The following is a 25,404-nucleotide window of genomic DNA, read 5'->3' as shown; positions in this document are numbered from 1 at the left end:
GACAACAAGGTACAGAATAAATCTCTGCGAATGAATGAAACACACTTACAAGAGGTTTCCCACTTACCTTGAGTATTGTGGCCTCATATAGCATGATGTGGAAGGCGATTCCTAATTGATAAGTCGTCATAATTTCATCGACGGAGGGGACTTTTGTGGGTAGGATTGATATCTGACAATCGCAAAGTAAAAAAGTTAAATGTTGAAGCCATGCTTTGATTCAGTATGTGGATCATTCGGAGCTATTGGTCCTTAGTGGGAAAGAATTTTTATGGTCCTGCCGGCTTACAATACTGTACCGGTATTTACAGTATAGTTCCTGTCGGTTCCTTTTTGAAGATTTCGGAATTAACTTCCATTCAAATCTCATATGGGACAAGGCGAGATCGACAAGTTAAAGATTCGAGAGAAATCGAGTAAGGATGAGGGGGAAAATCCTAAGAAGCTTGTTTATGCTTTTTTGCTTTAATCCGTATGGTTCAATTCCTGGTAAAATTGATTATGATTACACGTGACATCGGTCCGATTCTATCAACTCAACCGAATTTTCTCTTCATGAATCGAGGGAGTTAAGTCCACTTCATGGTCATGATCAGTGAAGCAGGAGTAGAATCTCCTTGGTCTCTTCATTGCTCATTGCAGAATTATAGAGTACACGCAAACAGGTATCTCGACTCTCCATCTCTTCTTATATCAAAACCATTACTCATCAAATGTTCCATATATTCTTATTCAAGAGTTCATGACTTATATGGATAACCTATTTCTTCTTTGGACATGATCGACCCTTCAACTAAGACACTTTCGTTCGTTTCTTCTTCTTTTTAGGATTTGATTACACCTTGCGGAGTATAATCTCCACAAGCCTCGTTAAATGACAGTGAAAGTGGGCTCCAGGTGCCGTTATGATATACCCATTAAAGTATCCCGATCGGACTTTAAACTCCTGCGTTTGTTGGAAAAGGATATTTTTCCGCCCTCAATACCTATTTCATTACATCGGACATGAAACTACCAGGTTACCTGAAGTTACAATTCTCGGCGGGCTATCGGTCATACACTTGAGCGCACTAGATCTTGAATTCTTATGTCGTACACATTGGCGAGTGTGATTGTTCCACCTTCCACAAGTCTGTCGACAGATTAAGTGGACTTGGAATGGAATAAGCACACCAGCCTTAAACTTGTACATCTGTTGAAATGGCAAGAAGTACCGACTTTGTGGAGAATTTCGTCTTGTCTGTAACAGCGATGCTTTGTTGATCAAGACACCAAAGGATTGAATATGAATGAAAGGTAGAACTCATTCTCAATCAATGCGAGTACATCGCAAAGGGTGGAGGTAAACTTGGAACTCTCGCACCACTACTTTCAAGTTCTTTGTAACTTTTAGCAAGCATGAAATGGGAATTCAAGGAATTCGTTGCAGATATCTACGTTCTTCCAGAGTTATGCAGGATCGACTATCAGAATACGCATGGATAGGGCCAAGTAATTCCACCACCTCAAAACTTATAGCAAGAGATTGAACTCCTCGGCCGACAGCCAGTCCCTTTGTTACCCACAGTTTATTCATCCCAAAATAATCATCTTTTACGTCATCATCGGAAACCCTTGAAAGCTCGACACCGAATTGTTCCAATTCTTAGGGTTTGTGATCCACCCGATGATCTCAAGCAATTTGCTCACATGGCCGTTGATTTCATTGATATCTAATTGCGTATCGTCCCAGGATACCACACAGCAGAAGCGTTCCATATTTGCCATACCACAGTTCCAGAAGAAGCCACTATGGATTATGGGTTAGTAACATTTTTGAAAATTGTGAAGATCAAGACCTCTCACCAGTCAGGCCAGTCCATTCTTCCCAAAGGTTTCAGAGTCGAATAATCGCCAACACTAGAATCAAGATACTTCAAGCTTAAATCCCAATTGAATGCTTGTCTCATCGCAGCCTCTTTCGCAATAGGCCCCTCGTCTTCGCCTAGCCCACTCAGGATTTTGAACCATGGTGCATGAGTGTGCGAACTCAGTGCTTTATCGTCCTCGTTCATTCTTCTTAAAAGCTCACCACAAGTTTCTTTTGGCTTGATCTGTATCATGTTCATATTCCAAGTCAAAGTGGGGCCATCAATGCTCATGGCAGAAGGCAGGCGATCTGCAATCCACTCTGGAAGGAATGGCCAATTACGACCTGCGTCGAAGTTCTTGAAAATAGCATGTGGCTTTCCCGTTTGTATGACGTTGAAAATGGAGATAGCAGTTTTAACAATGACTGGTGCTTGGATAAGGTGCTGCGTCCGAAGCCGCTCAATATCAGGGAAATCCTGCATTCGCGCAAGTCTTGGTCTTGGCTGCGAATTTATGTTAAGCTTCCTTCTTTTGGTGTTACGAGTGATGAAATCTTTTGATTTCCTGTCATTCCCAACCATCCAACCAGGAGCTCGTTTTGGTGGCCATAGAGCCTCAGTAAATCTTGAAATACCTCGAAGCCTCCTAACATGAAAGTTGACATCTGAGAGAGCGAGTGAGCTATCTTGGTATTGTTGATACATATCAGCGAAAAGTCTAAAGGGCGTACCAGGGGTAGCTGTTGCTCTTGGGTTTTGTATAAACATATCGAGGTCGCTATACCATCCATATGCAAACAATGCATCAAAGACGGAATGATTCAAAGTCAAGATCAACACAGATGTATCTTTGCCCTCAACATCTGCAATTACAGCTTGGAACATTCGATCTTCAAAGTTTTGGTCGGAATCATCAATTAAATATTCTTGGATTTCTGACTCGTGAGAGAGATTCCTGTGCGAGATCAACATGTCGTGCACAGCTTGAGATGGACGGAGGACCGCGTGAACAGCTGCCGCACCCGAAACTTCGACCAAAACTGTGCGCAAAACCGGTCTGGTCAAAAGAGATTTCTCTAATGCTGCACGGACCTGGCTAGAATTGCGATCCTTGATTTCGAATGCTATTCTGTGGCGATATGATTGTGGTCTTTGTCCTTTCGCAAACTCCTGAAATGTGTCTTTGATTGCCAAAACATCTTCCATGTCATTCTCCAATGTTAAACCGAACTTTTGCAAAGCTTCGTTGGCCGCCTCGGCCACAGTATGATGATATTGGCGCATAGTTCCCCCTTGTAAATGTGGTACTTTCGGACGGGATTCAGCAGATGCAGTCAGATTGCTTTGGCCCTCACTAGAAGTTACGTTATCTGAAAGGGAAGTAGGTGAGTCTCTATGATAGCTTCGTTCCACAAGAAGTTTTGTCTGCTGCTTGATGGTATTGTTTTTTTCTAAATCTGGCAAGTACAATCTTTGACCAAGTCTGGTCCACAAGATCTTACAAAACCTCAATCTTGTAATGCTATCGGCAAAATCGGTTACATCATCTTCTACTGAAATGTCATCTGGGGCTGCGTTCATAAGCTCTGCCCAGATTTCCCGCAACTGAGCAACTAATTTCTCGCTGGGGTTTGTTCTTTTCGCTTCTGATATTGTGGCGAAATACCGATTGACGATGCCTTTCAATTCCACCTTCCGAATCTTTCCTGTCGCAGTCATCGGAAAGGCTTTTAGATGAAGGTCATCTAATGTTATAATAGAATAGAGTGCATATGTCTGACCCAAGTTTTCTACTATAGCTTTGGTCATTTGTGCCTTGGAGACTTCCTTTGGATAAGACTGTAAGACTGCGACGGGAACCTCGCCGGCTATGGAATCTACGATGCCAATCACTTGAGCCTGTATTTCTCAAAATCAGTTTCAAAACTAGTTTCAAGGGTTGGTACTCACAGTTATCCCAAGGTCCTGAAGGCAATATTCTATTTTCGACGGGACCAAGTTCTCACCTCCACGAATGATGATGTCTTTATACCGTCCACTGATGTAGAGGACGTCACCTCTGTCTATCATAGCTTGATCGCCGGTGACAAACCACTTCCCAACGTCATCTGTATAAAAAGATCCTAAATCTATACCATTCAAATATCCATCGATGACTGAAGTCCCGCCAATGTGAAGTTCTCCAGTTTCGCTTTTATTCAGAGGCACATGAGATTTCGGAGAACATATCTTTAGCCTAGCACCTGGTAAAACTTTTCCCACTCCGAGATGATAGCCGTTCTTAAGCATTGGATCATCGCGCCTCCAGCTTACCATAGGAGAGCCCTCTGTCATACCGAAGCCTTGGATAACTGCCTCGCTACCAAGATGCTCCTTGCAGAACCTAACATCTTCATCTTTTATCAGTGTTCCTCCCATAGTTACGTACGATAGAGACAGTGAATTCTTGCCTGGAAATTCTGGATGTGCGACAAGTGCTTTTACTAATAGGGGAACAGCTCCAACATGTGTAATATTCTCATGTTGAAGCGCTCGTAAGGAGGCAGTCACGTCGAACTTCTCGGTAGCAAACACTACGGAGCTTCCATCCCTCCAACCTCGTATAGTTTGGCCCATTGCAAAGATATGCCACACTGGTGTGTGGATGAGCCACCTGTTCTGACAGCCGTTTTTTCGGGCAACAGGATCATAGTCGTATGTTGCAGACCAGATGTTTGATGCAGTGTGAGGGCATCCCTTTGGGACTGAAGTTGTCCCACTTGTGAAGAGGATCGTAGCAAGTTCCTGGCCCAGTTCTGTGCAATCGTCCTCTGAAGGAGCAAATGAGATGTTTTCCATTGGCAGGTTGCCCATTATTCCAGGTAGTGAATGCCAATTCCTCGTTCCTTCGGAAACTTTCGAAAGTGATATCCGAACTTTAACGTTTCCGAGACTTTCAAAAACAGGGGATGCGTCTGGATCCAAAACAACTAAGACTTGAGGGGGAGCTAGGCTCAGATAATGCATAACATCTTTATCCGAACTTCTTGGATCCAACGGTACAAATGGCATTCTGAGCCTCGCGGCGACCCACAAAAATAATGCCCATTCCGCGGAATTCCATACGAAAACTACAAGATTGTCACCCTTAGTACAACCACGTTGTTGCAACCAAATTGCCAATGACTCGGCTTTCTTTCGAAGCTGGCCAAAAGTCCATCTCAGTGGTGCTGAGCATGATTTAGGTGTGACCATTCCGACCCCATCTTCATTGGTAATTGGTATTATATGCGTCTCAAGGTCTGTTTGTTCGATTTCGAGTCGCGGGCTAAGGTGGCCTGAAGGCTGCCAAAGCGAACAAAGAGCTTCTTCATTCATGTGTTTCTCTGCAGCCGCGGCAAACATGTCCCATAGGCTTTGGTTTATGCCAGGTATCTCAAGACCCAGGCACTCTGCCTTGAGTTTTCCGACTGGAAACTCATCGGAAATTGTTGAAGTATCCATAGTCTATCAGATTCGGTAAAGAAGGTGTGTCAGAATTTCAAATAGTATGAATTCTAGCAGTCTCGTTGAAGTATTGTCGATAAAACTTTTGAACAGCAAGCGCTTTATAGCAAATGTAGAGTTTTTCAAGATTTCCGTTGCATCAAAAATAATTCAACGGTTACAAGAAGACAGCCCAGCCACGGGCTCCAAGAATTGGACAATGAGTCAACGCAGATTCATATAGTTTAGATGTACACATTAGAAACAGGAAAATAGCAAAACAGCAAAACAGCCTTCCGTTGTACATCTTACTTCTAGGTATCAACCTTCCTTGCACATGATGAGAATAGCAGATGATAAGACATCAAACTTGCTTGATTAGCATCATCAAGGGGGCTATTCTTTACCTTCCTTGGAATATCTGACCACACACCTCAAAGTAAGTAACTTCAATAGTGCTTATGTTGACGGGTGGCATATGGCTTTGTCGGGCACCTCGCTTAAATTGCTGACAACGGACCCGAGTCTCTTAAGGCACATGATATTTGACCAGGTACTTGTCTCTTCTACAAAATGTTGCTAAACACATTGTCAGAACTAACAATTACAGCCACAGGCTCTTTACGATCGCAGAGAAAGCAATTGTCTGAGTTCGTAAATTTGCAATTGGCGATGCAAATAGAATTTTCAAAGTATTGGTCATTGCTAGTCGTTTGATCAAGTCAAGAGCTATTTTTGTCACTTGAAACTTACTCCTGAGAATCTCAGCTGACTCATACGGCTCGGGCGGGGAGAGGCCCACGAACCTCATATCTTACTTCTGACAGAGTCTTCGTCGCCTGTACTTACGTTCACTGGTATCTACAAATATTTGAGACTAGTGTCGCAATATTGATTCTACGGTCAAATCAATCAGCATTTATTAATACAAATGACGAGTTCGCAAAGTCTTACATTCACAATCAACCATATCATCTTATCTTATCTTCGCTTGACGATTATAAGGTTACATCGATCTTTTTGGTTTATTCTTCTAATCTTTGAATCTTTGGATCTTGGCATGATCATGGTCAAATGAGAGTACATCAGCATACCTGAAGTATTGATTTGAAAGCTTGCATAGGAAATCTGTCTTGGTGTGATACTATTTGAGAGCGTACCTGGATATGAAAGTTGTATATATTACTACCCACTTGGAACACCCCTAACTCCTGTTATCGTCACCATGCTCCCTGTTGTTCTATTCTCAGCTTACATCCTCTTATTGCTCCTCATTAAGATCAATGTTGCGATTTCATAAGAAGACTGATGTCAAAGTACTCATCAGATGGCATCTAATTTCTTTCAAATCTGACGTCCCCAGTGTTATAAGAATATCTTCTGACATGTTTACCCGCACATTGATTAAAAGCACCCGTTCGCATATCACAGCGTTGATCCTGATTGCATGGCCAAGGGTTCGTTTAGTGCCCGTTTCCTGTCACTATCATATGCCGTGCGAGGCCTACCCGTCCTCGGATTCAACATGAAGAAGACTTTTTGTGACAAACCAAGGTAAATTTCGAGAGTTCGCAATATTTTACCACAGATCACACACATTAAATCATTGAAAGTTGAATATACAAGCAAATAGTATAGTCGTACGCATCGATAACTATGGTTATATGTGAGAACATGGTACGGGAACTAAATGTCAATTGACAATAACTTAGAACTCTATGAAGAATTAACAAGGGTCCAAAGAAGGATCCCTTGACGCTGATGTGTGGCACACTAATAAGTAACGCTTGTTATCACGTGATATATGAGATCCCGCTCTCAGATATTTCACGATTGTATGATGTACAGTCGTACAATTGTAGGCTTCTAATATGCGATCTGCAATAATATATTACGATCTTTAGTGGAAAATTACAATGTTCACTTAAGATAGAAATTCTGTTAGGATTATAAAATAGTGGATAAGATAGCTGTCAAAGTTGTTAGCTCTAAATAGCGTCTTTGATACATGGGGTTTCTTGGTGATCGTCTGAGTCAAAAGCCTCCCTGCCACAAGTAGTACCAAAGATCTACTTTACATCTGTGACATCTACGCTTATCATTCCGAATCCTTGTTTTTAGTTGGCTATAGTATCTTTCATTTATGAGATTCCATAGTGATCTTCTAAGTCAAAAGCTTTCTTACTTGTGGGTCAGATTTGATATATGATGACAAGTGTATCGGAAAAGATGAGTCTGCATGATACTTTGTCTTGCTTTTGAAAATTATATCTCTACTATTTATAGCCTTTTTGATCTGCTCTGCATCTGTCAATGCCCACGCTCGTCAATTCGATACCCGGTTTTAACTTGGCATGGCCTTGGGGAATGTTGGCATTGTGAGCCCTGCTATATGCCGATAGAGCGATGCCATGTTTTTGTCGCATGCAAAGTGACAACATTAATTACTTTTCTGAAAGTCGATTTGATCATAAAGAACAGTCACTGTCCTTGTATTTCTTTCAAAGCGCCACTAACAGCGAAAAGCTCATGCTATCTAGTATCTACCAGTCATTACAAAGTTAACATCACTTCTTGATCGCAAACATGTCGGTCTTCAATGGGATGAGCTCCAACATAATTACAGTATCTATAACTTTAAGTCTTCTTTATTATGCGTTAAAGCAAACCAAGCTTTACTTCACGAGACGCCAATTCCAAAAATCAAACGGTTGTCAACCCGCTCAAGTAAAATACCCTCTGAAAGATCCAATATTTGGCCTCGATTTAGTATTAGATACAATCCAAAACGCCAAAAATCTACGACACCTCGAAGGAACTTGCAAGCGTTATGAGCAGCACGGAACAACCTTTACATCCAAACTTATTACGTATCCCACAGTCTTCACAATCGATACAGAGAATGTCAAAACCATTCTTGCAACAAAATTTGATGATTTTCGGCTCTCGTCTATTCGAGTCGATGCAATGAAACCCGTATTCGGACATGGAATTTTTACGACTGATGGAAAATTGTGGCACAAATCTCGCGCACTCCTTCGGCCTACTTTTGCGAAAGAAAGTATTTCTAACCTCGAGGTTGCCGAGACACATTTCCAACATCTACTAAATCGTATCCCTCGCGAAGGGTCTACTATTGATCTACAAGATCTCTTCTTCAAATTCACCATAGATACAGCTACCCAGTTTCTGTTTGGACATTCCGTCAACTCTCAGTCCAATTCAGATCATTCCTCGGGTGGTGTATCCGATGCAGATTTTGTTGAGCAGTATACGTATACCCAACTCGAAGCATCTCATAATGTACGACTTGGCCCACTTGCACGATTTCGATATAACCCTGCAGCCAACAGGGCTCAGAGGACCGTTTTCAAATATGTCGATCATTACATAGATGCAGCTCTCGATGCGCTTAAGAAGGATGAAAACAAGACCAAAACAAAGGATGTCAACTCTGGCCCCTATGTTTTTCTTGAAGAAATAGCCAAGTTGACCACAGATCGACAGGTTCTGCGGGATCAGGTATTGAATACTCTTCTAGCGGGCCGAGATACAACAGCTAGTTTACTTAGCAATCTTTTTTTCATGCTAGCGCGATATCCGGATGTATGGAGAAGGCTACGAGCTGAAGTGATGGAACTTGACGGTCAGTTACCGACGTATAATGATCTGCGAAACATGAAATATCTACGTCAATGTATTAACGAATGTAAGTGTATTAGCCCCATGCTCACCCCTAATTACAAGTCCAAAATCAGGTGCTGATCGAATAGCTCTCCGTATCCATCCCGTAGTCCCTGCAAACACTCGCGAAGCCGTCCGCGACACTTATCTTCCACGTGGTGGGGGGGAAGATGGCCAAGCGCCGCTATTCGTTAAAGCGGGTACCCAGGTTCTATATAGCGTGTACTCGATGCACCGTCGTAAAGATCTATTTGGTGAAGATGTGGAAACTTTCCGTCCAGAACGCTGGGATCATATACAGCCAAAATGGGTACATATCCAAATTCATGCCTCTTCTCCCCATAACAGCCATGCTAACTTGAATAGGAATTTCTGCCATTCAATGGAGGGCCGAGAATTTGTTTAGGGCGTAAGTTCCTCGTGTTTCTTTGTAAAAATTCAAGTACTTTATCGATGACTGACTAAAACTTTGGACACAGAACAATTTGCATTGATCGAAGCGTCGTTTGTGATTGTAAGAATGTTGCAGGAATTTGAAGAGATTGAGCCAAGAGATGAAAAGCCATGGCAAGAAGCATATACTCTGGTTGTCTGTTCGCACAATGGGACACAAGTATCGTTAAAGTGCGCTGCATAAATGTTGTTATTTTATCATAGATGAGGGAAAATGTGGGAGAAATTTTGTTTTGGCGTTTATAGACTTTAAAGTATGAAAGTTTAGGGGACGATGATTACCACTTATAGATGTTTGTTTCTGACGTTCTTTCTCGAAGCTCTTCTTCACGAGCTTAATTGCCATAGTTAGCTAGTGCACTCGCCGCACAATTTTTCTGCAGTTTGGTAGTTGAAGTACTGCGGACCGAATTTTTATGTAGATCATCATATCTCACATAGCGTAGTCAAACAAATACGACTTTCTTTTAATATCGACTCATCTTTGGCGATTGCTGCTTGATTATCATTCACTGCCTGAACTCGAAGACCCTCGTATTGAAGCTACCACTAGGAGGAGTTGTGGATCAGAAAATACCTTGGTTACCAGACTGAGCAGTGCTCAGTGAGGATTTGAAGATTTTCGTTGTTCAAACTCAAAATTACTGGTGCCTAAGGCGTTTCCAGGGCCAAAAATATTCGAGCTGCCAGGCTGAGGCTCTGGAGGCTGATGTTGTCCGAACATAAAGCTACTTCCTGGAGTGAGATTAACACCAGAGGTGTTTTCAGATTCAAAAAGATCAGAGCCACCAAATTGTGGAGCCGAGGTCAATTCTCCAAAATTGTAAGACATCTTTGCACCTGAACTTGAGCTGGAACCCAGCGTGGAGCTGAAGGCACTTGCGGGAAACGAGAGTGGCGGTGCTATTCGTTTAGGCGGAGTTACCCAGAAAGACGCCAGGAATATTTCTTCCCTCTCTTTTTCCTCTGCAATCGATTCGTGGGTTGGATTATATTTCAAACGTTTTTTGGGATCCTGATATTCTGGAATGCTTGACGCAGCTCTTTCTGGCCAGTAATTGGTCACTGGCTGGCTATCTTCATATATATATTCTTCTCTCGTGCTTTTGCACAGAAATCTACCAGTGGTACAGACATCGAGTAATTGTCTCGCTGTCATACGCTCATGGGGTGAATACGCTAGACATTGGAGTAACGTTCTTACGAGAGTTTTCGAATAGATACCCGAGCTTTTGATCGTGAGATCATCGAGTAGGCTCCGTCCACATGTAAGCACTAGTGTCCGTAGTGCTACTGTGGAATCACTGTCTAATGATGGAAATCCTACATAAGCCATGTCTTGGCCTATTCTAAGTTGTTGCTTCGTCATTAGGAAATATACTATTGCAGCTACGCCAAAGACATTGGCAGGTGTACTATAGAAACGATTCTGCATTTGAGGGAAAAATTGTTCCTTTGAAAGGTCAGAGAGTGATGAAATAAGGGAAATGGCTGAGTTAGATTAACATACTGGGGCGCCACATCCGAGCGACAAATTATTCGCAACATGATCGAGCCATCCAGGGTCTTGTGGATTATTAGGAACATGGCTTGCTAAACCAAAGTCTCCCATCTAAATATTTGATTAGCCAGCCAAGAATTCGAATTCATGGACTTTCATGGTTCCAATTACCTTAAAGATGTCGGTATCATGAATTTCGTCCTTCTCTCTAATGAGTACTATGCAGTGAAATAATAAACATCATTGCGGCTTAACAACACAAAAGGAGAAACTTACTGTTTGCCGGTTTAAGATCTAAGTGGCAGATAGGAATCCAGTCTGGATCATTTTCAGCCTCTAGATTCTCACTTCCTCTCTCGAGTACGATGCATGCTCGAGCCAAACACTCAAATATGTTCCAGATGTCTTTCTCTTGAAGTACAGTGCCGGACTTTCTACCATTGGGTTAACAATGTCTTTCCTACCTGATCTATAACAGCTTTCGCTTACTCAATTTGATTTATCATCCAATTTTCGACATCGCCATTCTCGCAAAATTCGAGATATATCCTACTTTGACACCTCTTCTGCCGCTTTTTGAAATTCTCTCTGCCGATGTCAAACATTCCTCCAATGTTACGTGGCACAACCTCGCCTTCATGGTATCCCTGGTATATTCTCAGCACATGGGGCGTATTCCTATCCACTAATAATTGAAGTAACATTGATTCGCTCAAAAGATCCTGGTCTGATCTATCAGCTTGTTTGACCACAATATACTCAGGCATTCCTTCCGTTCCCTTTCCCGACCCAATCTTTCGATACAGGTCTGCAGAGCCGGCTCCGCCTTTCCCGAGATGTCGCACTCCTTCCCATATCTTCTCAAATTCGGGCCATTGTTGCCATGTTTCGACTAATTTGCTCCATGCTTCTGCTTGTATTTGTTCGCGTTGCGAAGGAGTGTAATAATCCCAATCAGAAGAGGAGGGCTGCCCGGGAGGTGGTGTACGTGGTGATTCTATATTAAATATGGGAGTATACGATATATTAGGTGTTATTTTGGCGCTTCCAGGTTGCTGCGTAAGACCGGGGATGCGATTTTTTACCGGCAGTCGTCTACTATCAGCAGGTTGTCGTGCACTGGGTCTTTTTCTACTAGCCATTGGCATTTAATTTATCGATGGTTATAGTAGTTGATAATAGTGACGAGACTTTTCTTTTCTTCAGGAATTTGTTAGTCAGTCATAAGCAATAAGCTTTTCATTCGAAATCTCTGATGTAATCGGACAAAGGAAATGCTAGAACAGGATCCGAGGGTTTTCCTCCTTTGAGAGATTGAAACGCACATTCTTTGTTCTTGTTGTTTCAAATGCCGATCTTTCTCATCATGACAAACCTCAAAGAGAGTTATTCGTTGGTGGATAAATGACCAATCTAACGAGATTAGTTGCGACGAGATTGAAAAGGGGTAGGGCAGCTGGAGCAGGGCAAATGATGAGGTGAATTCACTAGCGTTTCCATCTAGCGAAAATAAAGTTCGTTTCCACATTCCATTCATATTATTTTTTCATCAGTCACACATTAATCTAATTATCATATACAATGACACTACCTGAATATCATGAAGTCTTCGTTTTTATTCCAAGAGGAAAATTTATATTCTGTTGATCAAGGCCTGCGCAACTCAAACAGTCTTCCAACCGATTGAGATACTCTTTGATACTGTTTTTTGTGTTTTATAAGAAGGGGGCGCTTTCTCGACTTATCTCTCGAAACTCACCGCAGTGTCCCACTTACCTCTTACTTCTTCTTCGAGAACCTCCTCGCCATCTTCTTTACCCCTTCGCTCATCTTCCTCACCAACTTCTTTGGCGTGAAAGGCTCGACTTCACCCTCGACTGGAACTGTGCGTGGCTCCGCAACAGGTCCTTGTCGTTGGCTTTCCGGTGCTGGAAGTCTGCTTTCGATTTCTCGTGGGGTTGGAGGTTGACTGAAACTTTGACGGGGTGTCTCTTCGTCGTCTTCCTCCTCTCCGCTTTCCCTCCTCACCGGAACTTGATACGATGTATCGAGTTTCTTGGCTTTCTCCTGCTCTTTGAGAACGCGCGTTCCTAAGGATTTTGGATGAGATCGCGGTGGAGACGGAGATGGTGGAAACTTGAGGTTTGCGACATGAAAATCTTCCAACTTCATGCTTTCGAGTTTCTTCTGATTTCGCTGGGTGGTTCTGATAACACAGCTGAGACAGTCGCGTTCGTCTTTGTGGATCGGCTCCGAGAAATGGAATTGGCAGTCTTCGGGAGCAATTTTCATGCTCAATGAGTGGGGGCAAGCTTCGACAGATCTAGTCAAGCATCCGCAGGAGTAAGTGATGGTCATGTAGCGACACATGTTGAGGAGCTGAGATCGGTTTTTGTGGTGGTGATTGAGGCTTGAGTTGGCTGTTGATCTGTGAGGAGGATGTGAAGACTAGAATGTTTTGAAGAGAGAAATAATGTAAAGTGAGGAAAATGAACCTATTTATATTTGAAACCATGTTGTTGTTTAGATATAGTTTGGGTGTCAGAAGTTATCAATTGTCGATTTATCACATATTATCCTTCATTAATTGAGGGTAGAAACACGGAGAAACAACATCAGAACAGTTATGCATCGATCAGAAATACTAAGCTGGATCAAGGGAAGACGATACCACTAATTTCATTCTCGGTTTGTAGTAGTATTGTTACATGGATTCAACAGCGCCTGTTGTATTATGAACACCAGTCCAGACTGCCGATATAGGGAATCACTACTGAAGCAATCTGAAGACCGCTGACTTCACTATCAGTTTGATACATTGGAGGTACGGCAGACTTGGAAATTTAGTGAAAAGGAGATACTAAGGTTTTATTGATTGATTGAAAACATTTGATTTGAACTATGCATGCAGTCTGGCCATTTGAGGTCCTGTCGTATTTGGATTTGACACCAGTCGAAGGGAAACTCAAGAGCTGAGTGAACGCGAGTCGTGTGAGTGAGATAGCGAGAGGGAGAGAGAAAAGAAGAGCAAGCCCGAGGATGATTTCGACTATCTCGAGTACAATTGAAAACTTTCCTTAATTTTCCCACCTAAATAACCGATCGCTCTTTGCAGTGAAAAGCGCAAAATTCATATCATGATATAAAAAGCCTGTCATGGCAATAAACTACAAAATTTCTAGACCCTAAAGTGAATCTATCCAATGAAGAGTAAGTTTAACCAGAACCGAAAATGAAATTATTACTTTGATATAAAATAGATCCCCTGGACTGCCAACTCATGGCGCTCTCGGTTCATAGAACTGACCAATTGAATCATCAGGTTCCTGAAATTTGATTAAATATTCACAATTAATTTATAATATAAAATCCAGTCAATATTATTTCTATTCAAAAAGATTGAAGGATATAATATTTACTAATTTGTGAGTTACTTTTTTTGTAAAATTTTAAAAAAATCAAAGTTCAAAATCAAAATCATATTTTACAAATAAGGTGACTAAGAAAGCATTAAAAACCAAATCTAATTAATCAGGCTTCATCATCTAAGGTATATTATATGGACTATATGGGCGCTATGAGTTGATAGTCTAGGGGATGGGACTTGCAAAAGCACACTGATACAATCCTACTTTATTGCTTCAACGTCCCTATTTGATCTGACCCTCAGAATGAGACTAAGTTGATATCTCCTTCTTTTGAGAGCCTGCCTCAGTATAACCGCAAATGGTAGCGCCAGATGTATTACTCTGTTATGGTCTCGATTCTTAGCGCAAGAAATAACTTGTTCACTGAATGAAAGGGCACAGTTAAATTGACACTACTCGAACGACTGTGTCAATTTTGATTCTTCTCTTGAATTTCTAAAATTCCTGGATGCGTTTATTTTCGGCAATTCATACAAAAAAAATAAAAAATCTGCAGAACCCACAAGATTATTGAACAGCAAGTAAAACCAAAAGCGAAAATATCATGATAGATGTAAAAAGATGTAAAAGGTGAAAGAGGATTTCTCATTTCGAACATATAAAGTCATAAACATGTAAAACGCCGATAACCCAAGGCTATATACACAAACACCGCACCCCATCCCATGTAGAATTATGCATCCCATCTATGATCCAGCATTTTAATTCATCCCTTTAATCCGAACTCATCATTTACATCTTCAAATCCTTTGGTGCCAAGATAATGTTGTATTCAAGGTCCAATTCTGCCTTGGGGTCACCTTGGCGGGGCTTGAAGTCAACGACAAGATCTGGCTTGACAGCGAAAACAGTGTCGGTGATGAGGTATGGATCGGTGTTTGGGTAAATTTGAGTTGTGACTGGCTTGTAGTTTTCGTTTGAGATCTGCGGGTTCCTGCATTAGCTTACCGGTCATGTTGAAATATGTGGAGTAACTTACCATCAAGTGAATGTGAGCAGGTCTCATTGGGTGACGATCAAGCAATTTCAAGAGAACACCAGCTGGCCCATCTGTTGGCAGAGAGTAGGCAGTTGGGTGAAGACAGTAGAAGTGATATTGTCCGTTCTCATCGGTTCTGAACTTTCCTCTCAAGTTGTTATCGGTTTGGTTTTCAGGGTCTTGGAAATCATATTTTCCGTTGGCAGATGCTTGCCAGATGTCAACGACGGCGTTTGGAATTGGCTTCTTAGTGACCAAATCGGTAACGGTTCCGTGCATCAAAGTAGTCTTTCCACCTGCAGGTACTGGGTCCTGGATGATGCTGCCACCAAGTGGTCTGAATGGGGCGTTGGGGCTCCAGAAAGGACCGAGAATTGAGGAAGATGTAGGTGTCTCGCCAGACTCGGTCATGATGTAGTGTGCAATTTCATCGACGACACTAAGAACATTGTTAGATGGGAATGTGGGGTAATGGATTTGGCTACTCACGATTCGAGTCCGAGAACGTCGGAAATTCTGTGTCCTTCATTTCTAGTGGGGGTACTGATTTGTCCGATAGTGTTGACGAAGTTGACACCGGTCAACCATTCATCGATTGTGAGTTCGTTCTCTCTTGCGAAGTCATGGATGTGTTGGATGAGAGAACCCATCAATTGTCTTGATCGAGCATCGGTCTTGGGACCGATAGACTTGATGACATTGGTGGTGAAAGTTGGGTCGAATCTCTCGAATCCCTTGGAGGTACCGGTGGTTTCTGGTTGGGTCGACATGTTGATATTGATTGGAGAAGATGTGGATGGAGTGTTTGAATAATAGTATCAAAGGAGGATGAGATGGAAGGATGAGTATAAAGAAGATGTTGATGATGAAAATGAACAACCTACCTCGAGGAAAAAGGCCTACCTATATATGGTTATTTCCCCAAGTATCCTCACGATATTCGGCCTAACGATAGGAACAAATCAACAAGCATCTTAGGAGTAGTCCGCAATGCCTACTCCAGAATTGGTGATCGAGTGACCCCTCCAAAGTTCTAGCGATGGTTGAGACGGTAGTTCAGTCGGCTGTTAGTGTCAAAATAATGTGGTTCAGCATTGAAAATAGCACGGCACTGATCTTCGGAAACGCTGCTACAGCTAACGCTAAGTCACGGGTTTGACCGGAAGTATCTTTTGCCACACGAATTGTGCAAAGTTATTCGACAATGGAAACACGATTACTAGACTGCATGTCAAGCCATCTGTCTTAGCTTCATAATTGAATTGATCTAATTCGCCCTCCGCATTTACTACGATTAAGTGTCTGTGTGAGTAAGAAAGTTTTGCTAATAGAGTTCTGTTGTCCTCTTGGAACTGTCCGGGAAAGTCTTTAACCGTCAATACCAAAATTCCCGTGCGAAGTCCCCGGATTACGCCCCGCACTCCTATAACCTAGCTATGGCCCCGCCAACAGCAAACCAGGGGGTTGTGTGACGGTAATGCCTTGATAACAAAACAAATTTCATTTCTTTAAGATAATATTACGGTCTGTTCCCGTCACCAGTTCATAATTGAGAGAAGTCGTTACGAGATTCCAATTCTAGATTTCAAAGTTGGTCGGTCGCCTTGCATTGGTTGTAACGTGTATGTTCAGAAATTCGTTTGTCCGCCGACTTCACCCTCTACAACCGAGAAGAATGCTTCATCATTTGATGGTGGGAACTTGGACCCCTCCAGGTGCAATTTTTACCATTGAATTTGATGATGAAGCATTAACTTTGAAATTGCTCAAGAGAACACCAATTCCAGAAGATGAGCCAATTTCCTGGATGACTTTTGACGTAAGTTGGGATCGTTGTCTGGCGGGAGTCTAATGAGCGCCAGTAGGCTGACCCAGCATCTTCATGAATAGCATGCGAAGAAAAACATATATGGAGCTTCCATGAAGAAGTGGTCAAGTCATTCTGTCACAAGCCCTGCGGAAATCCAACACACCACTTCGCATCCTATGACCCATGACCGTATGTAGCTTCCTCGGTCGCTGTATTCTTTGCGAAACATTCTAATCGCGTTTGCAAATAGCATCCGCATCGAAGTCTGACACAAGAACGAGAGCAATTTTCTGCTTAGCATCAAAGAAGGCACCTTATAACGTTTACGGCAATCCATTCTACGAATTTGCTGGACATGGAAATGTTTTCTCTGTTGATGAAAATGGCTCATTGAAGGAGAACATTCAAAATTATGAATACAGTCCCGAATCTGCAATACATGGCATGGTATTTGACGCAGAAGAGAATTATCTTTATTCTGCAGATATGTGGGGGAACAAAGTATGGACACATAAAAAAGACAGCCAAACAGGTTTACTGGAGTTGGTGGGAAGTGTAGATGCGCCGAAGAAAGGAGATCATCCTCGATGGGTTGAAATACACCCAAACGGAAAGTATCTTTATGCTTTGAATGAAGCAGGAAACAATCTGGCAGTTTATGTCATTGATGAGAAAACTCATCTGCCAGTATTCACAAACATTACATATCCTCTGGTACCCCCAGGTATGTGTTCCTCCTTCCTTTCATTTTCACAGACAATTTCCCGCTTAGCGACTGACGTTTTTTTTTAACAATAGGGGTTCCGAATCTGAAGTTATATCGATCCGATGTTGTTTTCATATCACATAGCGGCAAATATCTTTTTGCGACATCACGATCGAACGATTTCAAGGTTACGGGATACATAGCAGCGTTCAAACTCGGCCCAGCTGGAAATATCGAAAGACAGATTTGTCTGAATCCAACGCCAACAAGTGGAGGCCATTCAAATGCAGTTAGTCCTTGTCCTTGGAGTGATGAGTGGTTGGCTTTGACAGACGATCAAGATGGTGGATTTGAAATTTATAGATGGCATGAGGAGTTTTTGTATAGGGTTGCACGAATTGATATCCCGGAACCTGGTTTTGGTATGAATGCTATTTGGTATGATTAAAGGGTATAGAAAACAAAGATAAACAATACTTATTAATTGTATACACGACGTAGAGTGGAAATTGTTGAAATGTAATTTTACAAAAAATATTCGGAGTATTTCCTTCCACATGTCAATTATCGCAGGAACCATGTTGAACCTTAACCCCATTTGATGCCTTAAAACCTCCAGGGTTAAGGCATGAATTTAATCCCCTCACTTGGAAAATGCCGGAGAAGTTTCCGTGTCAAACATGCCGGATTTCTAACCGCTATTCAACCCACCCTCGAGCCACTTCTCAATAATATGGGGACGATATTTCATGGCGAACAAACATGGAGGGGCAGATATGGCCATGTGAGACGGTTAAGCCTTCTGCCCCCTTAATCATGTCGGTCCCGTCCATAATGCGAAATTGTTTGCAATTCTCCCCTAGGAATCCTCTCATCAAGATATCTCTCACTTGTCCAAACGATTGAATTTTACAATCAAGTCAATTCATACAGAAGACTCCAAACAGTCCCATTACAATATCCTCAATCATGGCACCCATACCCGGTATCTTGTATGTTACCATGCAGCCTCAAGAATCTCTTCCAGATTCTCAATGGCACGACTGGTACAACAATGAACATGGACCTCTCCGGTTACGTCTTCCCTTCATCACAAATGGTTTCCGCTACCGCGCAAGCGACTTATCTTCTGCGAAGCCAGCCTCTACATCTCATCCAGAATGGATGGCCATTTACGATGTCACAGATATGGCAGCCATGAACACCGATACCTATCTCCGACTCCGCGGGCCCGAAGTCAAGACCGATAGAGAAAAGGAAACAATGGCACAGATTAAGGTGGACAGGAAATTGTATGATTACATTAGTGGCAAGGAAATTGACGGATATAAGAAAGTGGAGGAAGTGGGGTATGATGAGGGGAATTACGTGGTGACTTCTACAGCAGAAGTCAAGGAGGAATTTGATGAAGAATTCAATAAGTGGATGGAAGAAGAGCATTTATCAATGATTGCGAAGATTCCAGGTTGGAGACGTACAAGGCGCTTTGTTACAAGCAGTATCTTGGGAGGCAAAGAAGGAAAGGAGTATTTAAATGTTACTGAATTCGCTCCTCAAAACGACGCATTTGGGGAAGCATTTAAAGCTGTTGGTTCGACAGAATGGGCCAAGAAAATCACATCGACCGCTTTGAATTCCTTTAATTCTAGGCAATACAATTTATACTATACATTCGGCGCCGCACCCCGAGATATCTCTAACTTTTCAAAATCCTATTCAACGAATTGGAAATCGATTGACGGGAAAACAAGCACTGGACCAAACAACATTGCTGAAGGGGGAGCCATCGAGTCCTACATAACAACAAAAGATGGAGTTGATCTTGCATACCGACTCGAAGGATCTTCTGACCCAGCTGCTCCCCTTATTATCCTCAGCAATTCCATCCTTGTAAACTATTCAATCTGGACACCCTTCATCCAAGCATTCCTTGCATCGCCCACTGGCAAAAATTACCGCATTCTCCGCTACAACTCCCGTGGACGCACATCCAACGCCGGCTCTTTACCCGTAACCGTTGATCTTCTCGCTTCCGACATCATCCACATCTTAGATACTCTGCGTGTTCCCAAAGCAGCGTGTCTAATCGGTGTCTCACTCGGTGGTGTCACCGTTCTCAACACTGCACTTAAATACCCCAATCGCATCAATGCTTTCATATCCTGCGATACAAATGCCTATGCTCCTCCTTCCAACCCCAAAGCCTGGGATGAGCGAATCGCCATGTCTGCCGCCGAATCTGCCAAATCATCTAACGATGAACAGATTGTAGGCTCAGAATTGGCGGAGGTCACAACGCGCAGATGGTTCGTAGCGGAAAATTACGAGAACGAGACGTTGAAGAAGAGATTTGAGGATGTGAAAAAACAGGTTGAGGAAAATAGTTTCGAGGGTTTCCAGAAAGGTGTAAAGGCTCTTTATCAGTATGATATTAGAGAAGAGATGAGGAATCCAGGGGTTGAGAAGGCCTTATTTGTGGTTGGTGGCAGTGATGGTGTTTTACCAAAGACAATGAAAGAGATGGCGGGTAATTATGGAAAGGGTGTTGAGTGTAAGGTTATTGAGGGAGCGGGACATTTACCGATGGTCGAAAAGCCTGAGGAGTTTGCTAATGTTGTAGCTACATTTTTGGGTTAGCTTATATATACCTATATTCAGTTCGTTAAATTTGTTTCAAATGATCGAATGTTGACATTACAATTCATCAGTATTTTACCTTTTTCTGTGAACTATTGATTTTTGCTCTGCAAAGTTTTTGTGCATCTACATAGAAGTTTCGATTGTATCATCTCGAGACTATAGCCACATCACGAAGAATTCGCAACACGCCGGAAAACTTTCAAGCTCATTGCTATACAAGTGAAGTAAAGAACCGCATCAGATATAAACTTCGTTCCATTATGTATGTATGTACCTATGTACTTAATTGCTTTATATCCATCTGCCCACAATTCTTAATAACAAACCACCAGTCCACCAGCCCATCATGCAGCCACCTCTCCAATACGACACTATACACACTTCAATATAGATACATAAAAAGCTACTCGAGAAGAAAAAAGCACGACAGCTATATACCAAGATCTCTCCCGCGATACAATTTTTGCCCCCTTCTTCATCGCGTATACCTCAGAGGAATCTTTGCCCGACGCGCTGTTCTTCTCACCGCGAAGTCTGGTGTGTCTTCATCGCTATCTTCATTCTCATTTTCATCTTCATCTTCTTCCGCATCTCCCATCTCGATATCTGAACCCTGACCTCGCAACACCTCGTCTTCGGCATCGCTATCTTGTAATATGTTGTCGTTGAGATTGAGATTGCGAGCAGTATCCATCATCATTTCATCGCCGTTGCCAGCCTCTTCCTCACCAGGGTATGTAGCGTTCGATGGCCCCGCAACATCATATTCATGAACTTTCGCCTTCTTACTCGCTTTCCTTGGTCTTCCTTTCTGCCACCCTTTTCTCTTCGCTGCTACTGTTCCCGGCACCGTTCCTTTACCATTATTTCCACCCAATCTATTCAACGTGGCTTTATTCGTCTTGGGCATTTTTCCTTTCCCCTTTCCACCTTTCTTATTCAAGCCGTATAGCTCCGCAAACTTGGGACCGTAGTCGAAAAGTAGTTCTTCCCCAATCAGAATATCTCGAGTAGCCCGGAACGCAATCCTATGCTCTCCATTGACCAACAAAATCCTTGCCGCGCAGTTCATTCCATCGGCTTCTGATTCCGCATGGTTTATGAATCTTGTCTTGTTTCCCATCCGCATAGCGTCTATAGTCCATTCTTTATTCAAGTTAAATAGGAAACTCATGAACTTTGCATTATATTCCACTCCCCTGCGTTCGGTTTCGTTATCCGAAATCAATTCTCCGGTATATTCGCTTAGGAAATCTCCCTTCTTGACAGGTTCTGCAGTGAAAAGCCCAAAGCCAGCCCCTTCGATTGGAGATTTTCCGAGAATCAGTTTCTTATTCACGCCCCGTTGCAAAGCTATATTTTGACACCCATACTGAAAAAGTTCATTCTTATGACGGCTCTGCGGTCGTATTCGAGTAATTGCTCCACAGGTATTGCATTGATCGCCGCATTCGCGGTTCATTTGAAAGCATATGCATGTATCAGAGGCGCAAGCAAGACCTGTCGAATGACAAGAACAACCCGCGAATCGTCGTTCACAGCGATCTGAGCAACCACAGAATTGTTCGCAGAGCAGATTATTGAGAGCGCAATAACATTTCATCTCCCGACTACAGGGCCCTTCATGTACACACGGACCAGGCTGGGAGCGTAGTTCGGGCAAGTGCGCCATGGTGCTATCTTGCCAACCCGGTTTGAGGCCACGATTGCGAGGTACGGCTTTGGGATTGTACCACTCTACTCGCTCGCTCGGCTGATGACTCTTACTTCTGCTCATAGGGGCTTTGTCCTCGAGCTCCAGAATCTTGGAGTAAATCTGCCAACAGGGCTTTTCGAGAATGTCCACAAGAACGCATGGTCTGCTGGGTTTTATTATAAGTGCGTCTTTCAACTCATTTTCTTCTCCTTCGTTCCAGGAATAGTTGGTCCAATCCTTCCATCCACTGTAACATTCATCACTGCATGCTTCGACAATGTCTTTTTCTGTGTTCCAAAGCTCTGGATGCCAATCCTCATCAGTATGGTCTCGGCCGTTATATTTCCGTAAAACATCTGGCAAATGCATGATAGATTTCTCCCACGCATACTCGTAATCAGACTTATTGAAGTATGACTGCTGAGGAGAACCAATTTCAGAGGAATTCTCTTCACTAGGAATGCCCTTATTGATTTTTTGATAATCATATTCACCATGCGTTGTACATGCAGCACCTTGGCATATCAAACAAGTAAATTGGGCAGTTGTCTCTAGCCGAGCTGATGGTTCGTCAGATCGTTTGTGTAACTCCGAAGTTGATCTCTCAATGTAAGCTTTGAACTGGGATTGAGATAAGATAACGGTTTCCAAATCAATCTTAAAGTATTCGGCCAAGACCCCAGCAACCATAGCCATTCTCTTCAATGAGTGGCCAGATAAAGGACCACCAAGTGTTTTGAGAACCAATTGTTTCTCCCTCATAGGATATGGTATTTTTTCAGATTGATGTCCCAAGAAGTATTGAACGAGCGTGTCCATATCACAGTTGTTGTCGAATCCTATATTTTTTAATGCGACAACCACTCGCCTATTTATTTGGGTTATTCGTTCTTTTACTCTTGGGTTATCAAGCCTTTCTGTGTAGGCTGTATTCAACTCCCTTTCGAATTTATTCATAGCTTTCTCCTCATTCTGAACAACCAGTGGAACATACCGAAGTATATCATCATCCCCTGTTATATGATTCCGTGTGACATTGATGTGATGAGTGTAGCTCGGCGTTCGCTCTACGCCACCATCTCCCATCATCAGTGGGCATACGTAATTTGACGTTTTCGCTTTCTTGGATGTCTGTTACGGTTAGCAAATACTGAAATACATGATTTCACTAAAACATACTCGTGTGATTAGATTGATAGCTTCACCAAAAGTTTCGTCGAGCGCTGTGAAAGATGCAAAAGGATTCTCGTCATCATCATGTAAAGATATATTTGACGCTGCAAGAGGCCGCAACTGTGACTTCTCCAAGTGACGCTCAAGACTGAACCCCCAATCTTCCATTCCTATCTCCCCTAGTCTTACCAAACTTGCTTTGATCTCCTTTGCGGACGACTCTCGCGATACCATGTCAGACGATGCATCTAGGATTGGGGACTTTACTCTTGATCTAGGGATAGATGATGCCAATCGTCCACGTCTCTCCCCTTCATGCACTCTGAGAGAGGGTGAATTGGAGCGGGTGGATGCAGGCCTTGAAACTACGTTGCTTGACGTTTGACCTCTTGTCCTTCTCTTCTGAAATATTGACCGAACATCATCGTCACCATCATCAATGTTATCATCTACAGCTTCTTCATCGGTATTTTGAGCGCTCTCTCTTTCCATCTTCTGTTTTTCCCAAGCTGGCCCTCGTCTTGCACCGCCATGGTTCCCCTTCTTTTGATAGGGACCCTTTCGGATTTTATGAATATCGGCACCATTCTCCATATCTCTTCCCACGAATTTACGATTGGGCTCAGAAAGTTCATTTGTTATAAATGAGCTGGGGCTCTTGTCTCGCTTTGCTGCTGATTCAGATGACCCAGTTGCTCCTCTCGTCCGGGATCCCCACAAGTGCCCTGTAGCCTTTCGCGACTCAAGTTCCTTCTGAGCTGCAAGATCGTTTTGACTTACAAATTCATCGTTATCATTTTGATCTTGTTTGTCTGATATTCTTGATATGGACCTTCTCGTAGAAAGTGGAGATTCTTTGACCTCGGGCGATCTAGAGTATTGCCTGATTGTCGCTGAAACTCTTTTAGGCACCAGTCTAGTAGGAACACTACTTGTAGCAGGGTCGTTTCTCAGAGATGAAATGTCCGAAGGGAGCGGTGCAACAGCGTTGCTGAATGGGAGCCTTTCTGTGCTACTTTCCTTGGCAATCTTTGAATCCATCTTCGAGAGATCGGATGCTGGCTGCGCAGTAGCTTTTGGACTTGACGGCTGGCCCATAACGTGGGAAAGATTGGAAATGACTGATGGCTTTGTTGCAATTGTAAGACCTTTCGATGCTGCCGTAGTTGATCCAGTTGAACTGGGCGTAGAAGTGTTGTTATTTTGATTCAAATCGGGGCCAACTGGACCAACTGGTCCCGAGTTAAACTTTCGATTTGAGACCACTGTCTTGCGGGCGGTGCGGCTAGTGTCTTGTCGTGGAGAAGAAATGTTGCCTGCAATCCTCGCTTCAGTAGACTTCGAGCTCGAATGCGATCTTCTATTTATAAAATCATTCCTACGCTCACCGCTATTCTGCTTTGAAATTGATTCTGGGAGGTTTTTATGGAATTCATCGTCAGATTCACCGCCCGACGAAAGGCTATATGTCCCCCCAGTTTTATACTTTTGTGTCTTTACCGGCAGCTTCTCTGTCGATTTTGCTGAACTGCTCGCTGCAAATTTGGTTGACTTCGCCTTTGCTTGTGATGTTACCGGCGCAGAAGGTTCATCATCAGACGATGAACACAAGTCAATAAAAGACTTGCTACTTTTCTCTTTGGGTGTCTCTCTGGAATTCTCCCTAGGAGTTTCCTTCGATTCCTCGTGACGCTTCTCACTACGATTCCCATTGCGCTTCTTATCTTGATCACTATCATCTGTGAGATCAATAAGTACGGATGGAGCTGGATAACCACGAACACCACCGATTGAGCGCGATGCGCTGCCCCCATTAACTCCCGACATCTTGAATCCGATTATGCTTCAAAATCAATTCTACACGTATATCGCGGCGATATGCTACCTCTTGGACAAGCAGGTTTTGAAATCGAATATCCAACGCATGGTAGTATATTGAGGTTTTGTTCGAAACCGATTTTGATTGCCTCACTAGTTGATGGGGGGTCAAGAAGACCTCAAGTAACGTGATTTTATGTA

The 25,404-nt window shown here is 42.8% G+C and overlaps 9 protein-coding genes across 9 annotated transcripts; 4 read left to right on the top strand and 5 right to left on the bottom strand.

The window, feature by feature from the left end:
* Positions 1-1,593: 1,593 nt before the first annotated feature.
* Bfra_007082 (putative amp-binding enzyme family protein) lies at positions 1,594-5,333 on the bottom strand (the record flags this gene model as incomplete). Its single annotated transcript, XM_037337456.1, has 3 exons — positions 1,594-1,789; positions 1,846-3,749; positions 3,801-5,333. The coding sequence occupies 3 exons, from the start codon at positions 5,331-5,333 to the stop codon at positions 1,594-1,596; spliced, it is 3,633 nt and encodes a 1,210-aa protein (XP_037186836.1).
* Positions 5,334-7,901: 2,568 nt separating this feature from the next.
* On the top strand, positions 7,902-9,636 carry Bfra_007081 (putative cytochrome p450 alkane hydroxylase protein; the record flags this gene model as incomplete). The annotated part of the gene is made up of 4 exons (XM_037337455.1): positions 7,902-9,024; positions 9,074-9,309; positions 9,366-9,408; positions 9,479-9,636. The coding sequence occupies 4 exons, from the start codon at positions 7,902-7,904 to the stop codon at positions 9,634-9,636; spliced, it is 1,560 nt and encodes a 519-aa protein (XP_037186835.1).
* Positions 9,637-10,053: 417 nt separating this feature from the next.
* On the bottom strand, positions 10,054-12,095 carry Bfra_007080 (uncharacterized protein; the record flags this gene model as incomplete). Its single annotated transcript, XM_037337454.1, has 5 exons — positions 10,054-10,905; positions 10,963-11,064; positions 11,125-11,171; positions 11,230-11,387; positions 11,443-12,095. 5 exons carry the CDS (start codon positions 12,093-12,095, stop codon positions 10,054-10,056), a joined length of 1,812 nt encoding a protein of 603 aa, XP_037186834.1.
* A 637-nt stretch (positions 12,096-12,732) lies between these two features.
* Bfra_007079 (uncharacterized protein) lies at positions 12,733-13,323 on the bottom strand (the record flags this gene model as incomplete). Its single annotated transcript, XM_037337453.1, has 1 exon — positions 12,733-13,323. One exon carries the CDS (start codon positions 13,321-13,323, stop codon positions 12,733-12,735), a length of 591 nt encoding a protein of 196 aa, XP_037186833.1.
* A 1,790-nt stretch (positions 13,324-15,113) lies between these two features.
* On the bottom strand, positions 15,114-16,130 carry Bfra_007078 (putative catechol dioxygenase protein; the record flags this gene model as incomplete). The annotated part of the gene is made up of 3 exons (XM_037337452.1): positions 15,114-15,305; positions 15,361-15,799; positions 15,850-16,130. 3 exons carry the CDS (start codon positions 16,128-16,130, stop codon positions 15,114-15,116), a joined length of 912 nt encoding a protein of 303 aa, XP_037186832.1.
* Positions 16,131-16,441: 311 nt separating this feature from the next.
* On the top strand, positions 16,442-16,832 carry Bfra_007077 (uncharacterized protein; the record flags this gene model as incomplete). Its single annotated transcript, XM_037337451.1, has 2 exons — positions 16,442-16,513; positions 16,692-16,832. The coding sequence occupies 2 exons, from the start codon at positions 16,442-16,444 to the stop codon at positions 16,830-16,832; spliced, it is 213 nt and encodes a 70-aa protein (XP_037186831.1).
* Positions 16,833-16,984: 152 nt separating this feature from the next.
* Positions 16,985-18,324, top strand: Bfra_007076 (putative carboxy muconate cyclase protein; the record flags this gene model as incomplete). The annotated part of the gene is made up of 4 exons (XM_037337450.1): positions 16,985-17,179; positions 17,251-17,359; positions 17,421-17,894; positions 17,969-18,324. The coding sequence occupies 4 exons, from the start codon at positions 16,985-16,987 to the stop codon at positions 18,322-18,324; spliced, it is 1,134 nt and encodes a 377-aa protein (XP_037186830.1).
* Positions 18,325-18,845: 521 nt separating this feature from the next.
* On the top strand, positions 18,846-20,513 carry Bfra_007075 (putative alpha beta protein; the record flags this gene model as incomplete). The annotated part of the gene is made up of 1 exon (XM_037337449.1): positions 18,846-20,513. The coding sequence occupies one exon, from the start codon at positions 18,846-18,848 to the stop codon at positions 20,511-20,513; it is 1,668 nt and encodes a 555-aa protein (XP_037186829.1).
* A 478-nt stretch (positions 20,514-20,991) lies between these two features.
* Bfra_007074 (putative set domain-containing protein) lies at positions 20,992-25,212 on the bottom strand (the record flags this gene model as incomplete). The annotated part of the gene is made up of 2 exons (XM_037337448.1): positions 20,992-23,343; positions 23,392-25,212. 2 exons carry the CDS (start codon positions 25,210-25,212, stop codon positions 20,992-20,994), a joined length of 4,173 nt encoding a protein of 1,390 aa, XP_037186828.1.
* Positions 25,213-25,404: the final 192 nt, after the last annotated feature.

Source organism: Botrytis fragariae (genome assembly GCF_013461495.1).
Source record: "Botrytis fragariae strain BVB16 chromosome Unknown tig00000795, whole genome shotgun sequence".
Classification (NCBI taxonomy): Eukaryota; Fungi; Ascomycota; class Leotiomycetes; order Helotiales; family Sclerotiniaceae; genus Botrytis; species Botrytis fragariae.
Note: the sequence above shows the minus strand (reverse complement) of the source record. Positions and strands in the feature narration are given on the sequence as shown.